The sequence below is a fragment of the Triticum aestivum genome, chromosome 7D, assembly GCF_018294505.1.
Source record: "Triticum aestivum cultivar Chinese Spring chromosome 7D, IWGSC CS RefSeq v2.1, whole genome shotgun sequence".
Classification (NCBI taxonomy): Eukaryota; Viridiplantae; Streptophyta; class Magnoliopsida; order Poales; family Poaceae; genus Triticum; species Triticum aestivum.
Genome location: NC_057814.1, coordinates 620788970 through 620800782, shown reverse-complemented (window position 1 = coordinate 620800782; position 11813 = coordinate 620788970). Strand labels below are relative to the sequence as shown.

Here is an 11813-nt window from a genome sequence, read left to right as displayed (position 1 = left end):
CCTCCGGCTAAGATTATGTCCCCCAACACCTCTTCTGCTTGCTCATCTCGTCCGTGCTCCATTTTTTCTGCAAATATTACAACATGGCAATTATTACACAAACATGACAGCAGGTGGTTAGTGCAAACGTTGACCTAGCTTATTCCGGGTTTGGGGTGGCCTCGGCAACGCTTCAAGGGTAGGGGCGCGGTGGGAGGGGGTAGGAGACCGACATCGTTTTTTTCTACGGTTTGGGTGTCCTCGAGAGTTTTGGTCGAGCGAGAGGGCCGGGGGTGCTCCCGTGGTAGAAGTTATCACGGTCGAGAGGGGGTATAAATATCGACCGTCCATCATGTCGAAGTTATCTGGGAGGGAGTTATATATATCGACAACGATGACATACATACATGGGAAAATAATGTTATCGGGGAGGGGGTATATCGACCCCCCCCACGTGTTGAAGTTATCGGGAGGGGGTTATATCGACAATGACAATGAACGTACATGGGAAAATAATATTATCGGGGAGGGGGTATGTCGACCCCCCCTCGTATTGAAGTTATCGGGAGAGGGGTATATCGACGACGACAGACCCGATAAAACATAAGAAAACGAAGAAGAAACAAAAAGAGGAGAAGAAGAAAAGGAATAGAGGAGAAGATCGAAGAAAAAAAAGAAGAAGAAAAAAGAGGAGAAGAAGAAAGGAATAGAGGAGAGAAGAAGAAAAAATAGAATTTTTTCTATTTTTTCTTCTTCTCTTCTATTCCTTTCTTCTTCTCCTCTTCTTTTTCTTCTTTTTTCCTCTTCTTATTTATTTCTCCTCTTCTTCTCCTTTCTTCCTCTTCTTATTTTCCTTCTTCCTCTCATCCATAAAAAAATGTTCAAATAGAAAATTTCGAAAAAAGTAAAGGTTTTGCCTAATGCATTGTTCATATTTCATCATGTTCTATGAACAAAAAAACATCATATTTCATCCACATCCATGCATACATCATATATGTGATCATCTATGAAAAAAACATCATATTCTATAAAAAAATCATTACATATATATATATGAACAAAAACAATTATGATAACAAGCATATATATCATCATATATATAAAAAAAACAAGCATATATACGAAAAAAACAAGCATATATATGAAAAAATTATGCTAAGGCGCCGGCCGGACCAAGGTGAGGAGGACCGCGGGGTCGGCGGCGAGGATGGCGACGGGGCAGTGGGCGCGCGCTCGGGGTAGGGGGCGACGGCGGCGAAGGGCGGGGCAGGGCGACGGCGACGACGGGGACGGGCCGGGGCGGCGCGCGTCGGGGCAGGGGCGCGGCTGACGGCGAGGGCGCGGGCAACGGCGACGGCGACGACGGGCACGGGCGACGGCGGCGGGCGGCGTCGGGGCAGCCTGGCGGCGTCGGCGTCGTCGGGGCGGCAACTGCTAGGTGAGAGTGAAAATTTCCTAAGTGTTTGCTTATATAGCAAAGCCTTTAGTCCCGGTTCGTGGCACCAACCGGGACTAAAGGTAGGCATTAGTCCCGGTTGGTGCCACCAACCGGGACCAAAGCCCTCTTTTCAGCAGCGCAAAGGGCGGGAAGCGGCGGCCCTTGGTCCTGGTTGGTGGCACCAACCGGGACTAAAGGGGGGGCATTGGTCCCGGTTGGTGCCACGAACCGGTACCAATGCGCCCCATTAGTCCCGGTTGGTGGCACCAACCGGGACCAAAGGCCTCTTGCTGCCCGCGTCGCGGCAAAAAGTTTAGTCCCACCTCGCTAGTTGAGAGGGGTTCGGAGTGGTTTATAAGCCCCGCTGCGGCTGCTGTCTCGAACTCCTCTCTATAGCAGGCTTCTGGGCCTAACTTTGGCGCGCTGCCCGTTGAGCCCTCTGGCCCTTCTGGGCCTGTATTTGCAAACCCGAGGGTTGGAGGGCCCAGCTAGCAGCGCCCCAACATTTTTTTTGCTGTATTTAGTTTTTTTGTTTTCTTTTTTGCTTTATTTATTTTGTTTTGTTTCTACTTACAACAAAAAACTTATTTATTTTATTTTATTTTGTTTCTAATTACTTATTTATTTTACTTTATGATAATTCTTTTTGCTATTAAAGTTTCTATCAAAAAAAGTTCTTTATGAAAATTCTTTTTGCTGTATTTAGTTTTTTTGTTTTCTTTTTTGCTTTATTTATTTTGTTTTGTTTCTACTTACAACAAAAAACTTATTTATTTTATTTTATTTTGTTTCTAATTACTTATTTATTTTACTTTATGATAATTCTTTTTCTATTAAAGTTTCTATCAAAAAAATTTCTTTATGAAAATTCTTTTTGCTTTTAATGATTTTGAACAGAAAATACTTCGATAATTTTAGTTGCATCAATTTTATATGATTTTAGTTTCAATAATACTAGAGGTTTCTTATAATGTTTTGAACAGAAAATACTTTGTTAATTTTAGTTTCATAAATTTTATTAAAGTTTATTTTATTTTGTCGGAACATAAGAAGTCCGGAGTTGTAATAAGTTATTAAAAATAAAAAAGAGGCGCAATGCTCGTTGATTTGCTTCAAGCCTTTCGGAATAGTGTAGACTGCACTGCATATAGCTCAATGCAGTCTACCTTATTCCTTAAGGCTTGAAGCTAAGCAACGTGAGCATTGCGCCTCTTCTTCATCGTTTCTGCACTCAGGGCTTATAAACCGCTCCTAGTGCCTCTCAGCTAGCAAGGTGGGACTAAAAAACTGCTTAGTAAGAAACTCTAGTACCGGTTCGTGCCACGAACCGGTACTAAAGGTGCTCGTGGGGCCACAGCCTCATTAGTACCGGTTCGTGGCACCAACCGGGACCAAAGGATGGAATTGGTCCCGGTTCGTGCCACCAACCGGGACCAATGGCCTTGCACAGCGGCGTGGTGGTGGGAGTTTAGTCCCACCTCGCTAGCTGAGAGAGAGCCGCACCTGTTTATAAGGTGCGGTGCGCCTGAGCTGTCGATCTCCTCTCTAAAGCAGGCTTACGGGCCTAACCTCTCTGTACATGCCTGTGGGCCTACTGGGCCTTCTGCGGGCCTGAATCCTGGCCCATGGATGGGTTTCTAATCGTATTCAGGCCGTGGTGGCCCAGTAGGTGGCATAATTTTTAATTTTTGGCCTGTTATTTTTCATGCATTTACTAATTATTTTGAGCTATAAGACCCTAAAATTGAAAAGCATTTCAAATGAACTCTGAAAAGGTTGAAAGTTGGCATGGTATCATCATTTCATCCACATAGCATGTGCAAGAAAGTTGAGAGGGTTACGGCAAAAACTAGATGCACTTTGTGTACAAAACGAACAATGGTATCATACTCGTCTGTTACAAAGTTGGCATGGTATCATCATAATAGTTGCGGGAGAAAGTCTTCACTTTTTCTATAGCTTGTCCATTTTCTTATTGCGCCGTAACCATGGATAATCTTCATCGTTTATCAGGATGCTTGGGTCAGCCTTGACTTTGAAGGGAGGAATTTCATGAAACTTTTCATAATCTTCAGACATGTCTGTCTTGCCCTCCACTCCCACAATGTCCCTTTTTCCTGAAAGAACTATGTGGCGCTTTGGCTCATCGTATGATGTATTCGCTTCCTTATCTTTTCTTTTTCTCGGTCTGGTAGACATGTCCTTCACATAGATAACCTGTGCCACATCATTGGCTAGGACGAACGGTTCGTCAGTGTACCCAAGATTGTTCAGATCCACTGTTGTCATTCCGTACTGTGGGTCTACCTGTACCCCGCCTCCTGACAGATTGACCCATTTGCACTTAAACAAAGGGACCTTAAAATCATGTCCGTAGTCAAGTTCCCATATGTCCATTATGTAACCATAATATGTGTCCTTTCCCCTCTCGGTTGCTGCATCAAAGCGGACACCGCTATTTTGGTTGGTGCTCTTTTGATCTTGGGCGATCGTGTAAAATGTATTCCCATTTATCTCGTATCCTTTGTAAGTCAATACAGTCGAAGATGGTCCCCTGGACAACGAGTACAACTCATCACAAACACTGGTGTCACCTCTGAGACGTGTTTCCAACCAACTGCTGAAAGTCCTGATCTGTTCACATGTAGTCCAGTCGTCACACTGCTCCGGGTGTTTGGAGCGCAGACTGTTCTTGTGTTCATCGACATACGGGGTCACCAAGGTAGAGTTCTGTAGAACTGTGTAGTGTGCTTGAGACCAAGAATATCCGTCCCTGCATATTATTGAGTCCCCTCCAAGCGTGCCTTTTCCAGTCAGTCTTCCCTCATACCGCGATTTAGGGAGACCTATCTTCTTAGGCCAGGAATGAAGTCAACACAAAACCCAATGACATCCTCTGTTTGATGGCCCATGGAGATGCTTCCTTCTGGCCTAGCGCGGTTACGGACATATTTCTTTAGGACTCCCATGAACCTCTCAAAGGGGAACATATTGTGTAGAAATACGGGCCCCAGAATGACAATCTCGTCGACTAGATGAACTAGGATGTGCGTCATGATATTGAAGAAGGATGGTGGGAACACCAGCTCGAAACTGACAAGACATTGCGCCACATCACTCCTTAGCCTTGGTATGATTTCTGGATCGATCACCTTCTGAGAGATTGCATTGAGGAATGCACATAGCTTCAAAATGGCTAATCAGACGTTTTCCGGTAGAAGCCCCCTCAATGCAACCGGAAGCAGTTGCGTCATAATCACGTGGCAGTCATGAAACTTTAGGTTCTGGAACTTTTTCTCTGGCATATTTATTATTCCCTTTATATTCGACGAGAAGCCAGTCGGGACCTTCATACTGAGCAGGCATTCAAAGAAGATTTCTTTCTCTTCTTTCGTAAGAGCGTAGCTGGCAGGACCTTCATACTGCTTCGGAGGCATGCCGTCTTTTTCGTGCAAACGTTGCAGGTCCTCCCGTGCCTCAGGTGTATCTTTTGTCTTCCCATACACGCCCAAGAAGCCTAGCAGGTTCACGCAAAGGTTCTTCGTCACGTGCATCACGTCGATTGAAGAGCGGACCTCTAGCTCTTTCCAGTAGGGTAGGTCCCAAAATATAGATTTCTTCTTCCACATGGGTGTGTGTCCCTCAGCGTCATTCAGAACAGCTAGTCCGCTGGGACCCTTTCCAAAGATTACGTGTAAATCATTGACCATAGCAAGTACGTGATCACCGGTACGCATGGCGGGCTTCTTCCGGTGATCTGCCTCGCCTTTGAAATGCTTGCCTTTCTTTCGACATTGATGGTTGGTCGGAAGAAATCGACGATGGCCCAGGTACACATTCTTCCTGCATTTGTCTAGGTATATACTTTCAGTGTCATCTAAACAGTGCATGCATGCGTGGTATCCCTTGTTTGTCTATCCTGAAAGGTTACTGAGTGCGGGCCAATCGTTGATGGTTACAAACAGCAACGTGTGCAGGTTAAATTCCTCCTGTTTGTGCTCATCCCACGTACGTACACCGTTTCCATTCCACAGCTGTAAAAGTTCTTCAACTAATGGCCTTAGGTACACATCAATGTCGTTGCCGGGTTGCTTAGGGCCTTGGATGAGAACTGGCATCATAATGAACTTCCGCTTCATGCACATCCAAGGAGGAAGGTTATACATACATAGAGTCACGGGCCAGGTGCTGTGATTGCTGCTCTGCTCCCCGAAAGGATTAATGCCATCTGCGCTTAAACCAAACCATACGTTCCTTGGGCCAGCTGCAAACTCAGCCCAGTACTTTCTCTCGATTTTTCTCCACTGCGACCCGTCAGCGAGTGCTCTCAACTTCCCGTCTTTCTTACGGTCCTCACTGTGCCATCGCATCAACTTGGCATGCTCTTCGTTTCTGAACAGACGTTTCAACCATGGTATTATAGGAGCATACCACATCACCTTCGCAGGAACCCTCTTCCTGGGGGGCTGGCCGTCAACATCACCAGGGTCATCTCGTCTGATCTTATACCGCAATGCACCACATACCGGGCATGCGTTCAGATCCTTGTACGCACCGCGGTAGAGGATGCAGTCATTAGGGCATGCATGTATCTTCTGCACCTCCAATCCTAGAGGGCATACGACCTTCTTTGCTGCGTATGTACTGTCGGGCAATTCGTTATCCTTTGGAAGCTTCTTCTTCAATATTTTCAATAGCTTCTCAAATCCTTTGTCAGGCACAACATTCTCTGCCTTCCACTGCAGCAATTCCAGTACGGTACCGAGCTTTGTGTTGCCATCTTCGCAATTGGGGTACAACCCTTTTTTGTGATCCTCTAACATGCGATCGAACTTCAGCTTCTCCTTTTGACTTTTGCATTGCGTCCTTGCATCGACAATGACCCAGCGGAGATCATCATCATCGGGCACTGGTTCCTCTTCATCTTCAGCAGCTTCCCCCCTTGCAGCATCATTGGGCACATCGTCTGGTTCCTCTTGATCTTCAGCAGCTTCCCCTGTTGCAGCATCACCGTATTCAGGGGCACATAGTTGTCATCGTCCTCTTCTTCTTCGCCGTTTTCCATCATAACCCCTATTTCTCCATGCCTCGTCCAAACATTATAGTGTGGCATGAAACCCTTGTAAAGTAGGTGGGCGTGAAGGATTTTTTGGTCAGAGTAAGACTTCGTATTCCCACATATAGGGCATGGACAACACATAAAACCATTCTGCTTGTTTGCCTCAGCCACTTCGAGAAAATCATGCACGCCCTTAATGTACTCGGAGGTGTGTCTGTCACCGTACATCCATTGCCGGTTCATCTGCGTGCATTATATATAATTAAGTGTGTCAAAAACCATTACAGAACACCATGAATAGATAATTAAGTGACCAAATTAATAGAAGTTCATCATCACAATTAAACCAAAGTACATACATAGTTCTCATCTAACAACATATGTATAGCTCTCCAGAGCATCTAATTAATTAAACCATACATTGAAACTATGTAAAACATTTCAATGCGAAAACAAATGCGATCATAATCGCAACCAAGGTAACAATTGATCCAACGGCATAATGATACCAAGCCTCGATATGAATGGCATATTTTCTAATCTTTCTAATCTTCAAGCGCATTGCATCCATCTTGATCTTGTGATCATCGACGACATCCGCAACATGCAACTCCAATATCATCTTCTCCTCCTCAATTTTTTTATTTTTTCCTTCAAGTAATTGTTTTCTTCGTCAACTAAATTTAACCTCTCGACAATAGGGTCAGTTAGAATTTCCGGTTCAACCACCTCCTAGATAAATAAAATCTATGTCACGTTGGTTGGTATATTTGTCATAAACAATAAATGAACCAAATAGTTATAAAAAGATAATATATACCACATCCGAATCATAGACAGGACGAGGGCCGACGGGGGCGGATACCAAAACCATCGCACTATGTAATAAGAAGGAATAATAAAAGTAACAAAATTAGACAAGTAACTATCTAAAGTAAGAATTTTTTCCTTTCAGAAAGAAGATAAGAACAAGAGGCTCACCACGGTGGTGCTGGCGACGAGATCGGTGCGGGCGATCGACGGCGGTGAAGACGGGGACGGGACGTGACGGACCGCTAAACCTAGACAAATCTCGGGGAAAATGGAGCTCGGAGGTCGAGTTTCGAGAGGAGAAAGATTAACTAGTGTGGCTCAGACATTTCATTGAACACCTCATGTGCATAGGAGGTGAGCTAGAGCACCCAAATGCCCTCCCCTCGCCGGCCAGAAAAAACAGAGCACTGTGGAGTGCTCTGGTGTGGCGATGGGGTATATATAGGGAACTATTTGGTCCCGGTTCATGGCACCAACCGGGACTAAAGGCCTTTGGTCCCGGTTGGTGCCACGAACCGGGACCAATGCTCCCTTTAGTCCCGGTTGGTGGCACCAACCGGGACCAAAGGCCTTGTGCTGCCCCCCGTCAAAAGTTTAGTCCCACCCCGCTAGTTGAGAGGGCTCGAGAGTGGTTTGTAAGCGCTGCTGCGCCCACCCTCTCGAGCTCCTCTCAACTGCAGGCTTTCGGGCCTAACCGTTCTCTTTGCCTGTGGGGCCTACTGGGCCTTCTGCGGGCCTGGATCCTGGCCCACGGATGGGTTTCAAGTCGTATTCAGGCCGTGGTGGCCGAGTAGGTGGCATAATTTTTTTCTCTGTTTTTTGTTTTCTCTTTTGCTTTATTTGTTTTGTTTTGTTTCTACTTACAACAAAAAACTTATTTATTTTATTTCTAATTACTTATGTATTTTACTTTAATTATTTTATTTTTATTTATTTTACTGCTGCTATTTTTATTTATTTTATTAAGGTTTATTTATTTTAGTTACTATAGTTTATTTTATTTTATTTTATTAAGGTTTATTTATTTTTATTTATTTTATAAAGGTTTATTTATTTTATTTACTATAAAAAATGAACATAGATGCGCCTATAGAGGAAATTCAACCTAAATTCATAATAAATTTCTTTGAAATTTACTGTGAATTTAGGTCAAATTCCCTGTATAAGGGCATCTATTTTCACTTTGAGAGGAGCTCAACAAGGCTGAGAGGGACGGGCTTATAAACAGGTGTGAGCGCCCTTCGGTTGGCGAGGTGGGACTAAACTCTGACCGCTACGAGGACCAACCCTTTAGTCCCGGTTTGTGGTATGAACCGGGACTAAATGGTGAGCCTCTGGTCCCGGTTCAAGCCACCAACCGGGACCAATGGTGGTGGGCCAGGAGCGAGGCCCATTGGTCCCGGTTTGTCCCACCAACCGGGACCAACGGGGCCGGACGAACCAGGACCAATGCCCCCACGAGGCCTGGCAGGCCCCTGGCCGCACGAACCGGGACCAATGCTCACATTAGTCCCGGTTCGTGACTGAACCGGGACTAATGTGAATATTGCCCTGTGACCAAAGCCCAGTTTTCTACTAGTGCGTCAACCTGGGGATGAAGTAGAAGAAACCATGTCTAAACGACAATACCCCGCGCTTTGCAGTGAGATGGTAGTGTAATAAACAATTTGAAAGAGAGGGGCACGCAGTAAGGAAAAAAATAAGAAAAATAAAAATAAGAAATATTTTGCAACAGAAGATGGCTTGGATTTAATATATAACTCTGAAATCAACTTAGTACGATCAATTTTCTAACCAAATTTGCAGACGATCTTACCTTTGATATCTCAATGGAAAGAAGACAATACATCTGATGTGCTGCTAATAAGAAAAAGTAACAATTAATACTGCAATACAAATTACATGTCTGCACCTTGAATGAACTCCTGGCGCTAATCTTTCTCGGATACGTTACTTCGCTGAACATACATAGTGTTGTATGTATGTGTAGCATCTAGATCGTAAAATAGACGTCGTGGCAGTTTATTCTAGAAACAGTACAAAGGAAACTCGAGATTTAAGAGCCATACCCGAAGGTTGTTTCTCCCCTTTACAACAACTGGATGTGCTCAGTTGAATCAACAGATGTTGTGAGGAGTAGGTGGAGCGTGCAGGCGAAGGCCAGCCAGGTATCCTACTGGCGGTGACACAATGCAGTGATCTGCTTGTGTAGCGGATCGAAATCAGACTACTGATGAGTGGTGGAGAAAGAGTAAGAGATATGGGACGCGGGCATGCCTGACCCTGCTGGGTTGCATGACACTGCGGGAGAAGGATACGATGATCTGGCAGCGTTACATGCATATACTAATGCAAAAATAATTATAAATGTTATAAGTTAAATGCATGACTCGCTTATGTGGTAGATTTTGCATGGCTTAGTGAGAGAGAAGAGTTAAGTGCATTGCTTAGTGAGACGCTTATGTGGCAGATTTTGCATGCTTAGTGGAAGAGAAGACTTAAATGCATTGCTTAGTGGGACGTTAAAGTGGACACTTTGCATGTTGGGAGAACTGGGATCAAGTTTTTAAGAATGTAAGATTATGTCAGAGGTTCACTGCACAACATCGGATGCTTCCTTTCAGTAAGAAGAATCAGATTTTCTAAAGCACATCTAGATAAGACCTAATTATTGCATATCTAAATTCTATATCGTAGATTTTACACAGAGATTCGTGTGGGTATTTTTCCTTTACCTTTTTAATGTTTGATTGAGTCACTTAGACGTGTAATAACCAGTACACATCTAGATGTGCGTTAGACAGACAAAAAAACATTTGTATGAGACCGGGTATTTTTTCCTCTCCAGTTAGAACCAACTCGAAGTGCGCCATATACATATGTGTCGATCTCTCCCTCTATATAAACGTTGGCGAAGAAACATAATCGCACCAACACATTGCATTGCCCATTTGGAGAAGAAGAAGACACTCGCGTTCATGGCGCTTATAAAGACCAACGCAAGGACGATCGTCTGCTTGGCCGCCCTTGCGGTCATGGCCACCCTCCTGATGTCCTCAGCAGACGCACTAGGTTAGTTAAACTCCTCCTTTTCTATTATTATTAGTATTGCATGCGGACACAAAAATTTCCTGTCCTTTCGTACCGATCTGAAATCTAATGCTAAAGCAATTTTTGGACGTGCAGACTGCTATCCGATCAACGACTGCCGTCCGAACAGCAACGGGGGAGTGAAGTGCGCGCGCATGTGCGCCTTGCTGAACGGTCCTTCCGGCAAGGCCTACTGCAGCGGCACTACCCAGTGCTGCTGTGCGCCGCCCGGCGGCAGGAAGGGGCGGCTGCGGACGAGCGCGCCTCTTCGGACCTCGGATGCTGCTGCTGCCGCCGCCGCAAACGAAGCTGCTCCATGATGATGATAGATTGATAGTAGTAGTATCTTTGTTTCTTCTGAACTAGCACACGTGTTGGTGGTGATAGTGTTGCTTGAGAGAGAGAGAGAAAGATAGATAGAGAGAGAGAGAGAGAGAGAGAGAGAGAGAGAGAGAGAGAGAGAGAGAGAGAGAGAGAAGGAGAATGCGTGATCTGCTGCTTAAACTGTTATGATCGTGTTTTGCGCGTGTGGTCTGGAACTATGAAATTCAGAAGAAAAAAATAGTGTTTTGCGCTGGAATACTAAAAGTTGTGAATTTGCGGGATATATCGTATGTTCGTACAAATGTTCTAAAGGTCCCCCATGGGGACTAGGTATCAATCAACTATAAATTCTCCCCAAAACTCTCCTTACAAAATCCTTACATGCTGGAATTCTCAAAAAAAAAAAATCCTTACCGTCCAAGTCATTTGCATAGGACTAAGATCTCGTAAAAGTAGAAATGATTTTATTTCCTTATGACAGATGTTGCTTTCTGTGAGGTATGGATGCGTTTCATGCTTTACATTCTCAGTGTGGTAAATATTCTTTCAACTTTCAACTCATCTTGCCCTATAATGGAGCGCAATCTTGGCTGGCCTGATATTATTCTGTTATAGAGATCTTAGTAGAACATAAAACACCAATACAAATGCCTTGACCTTCATAAATTAATGCTATCTCTAAACTAAATCTGCCCGTCAATTACTTATTTTAATGCCTTGACCTAGGTTTACAAGTCCTGCGCGTATACCTAGGTTGTCAATTTTATCACCTTAATATAAACTATATAACACAAAAATTATACCGTTTAAAAATAAAACATCTGAAGTTTATATTAGTAGTATATTTTTTGTAATATATGACTTGTATTAGGTTGGTCAAATTGACGACCTAGAGATATGCGCACGCCCTATAAACTGACAGAGAGGGAGTAACCTCAAAAAAGGATTATCTTCTATTCTTTTCTCGACATCAATGTTCAGATGCTGTTCTTTTAGTGCATTAGCTTCAACTTGCTCTCATGAAACATTACTACTACACAGGACCAATTATGCTTCAGGTCAAATGTATTGCAGTGGGGTCAGTCTACCTACTCACTCCGTTCCTAA

The 11813-nt window shown here is 44.1% G+C and overlaps 1 protein-coding gene across 1 annotated transcript; it reads left to right on the top strand.

Moving 5' to 3' along the window:
• Positions 1 to 10235: 10235 nt before the first annotated feature.
• LOC123164238 (uncharacterized) lies at positions 10236 to 10828 on the top strand. The gene is made up of 2 exons (XM_044581651.1): positions 10236 to 10364; positions 10479 to 10828. Exons 1-2 carry the CDS (start codon positions 10271 to 10273, stop codon positions 10700 to 10702), a joined length of 318 nt encoding a protein of 105 aa, XP_044437586.1. The 5' UTR covers positions 10236 to 10270; the 3' UTR covers positions 10703 to 10828.
• Positions 10829 to 11813: the final 985 nt, after the last annotated feature.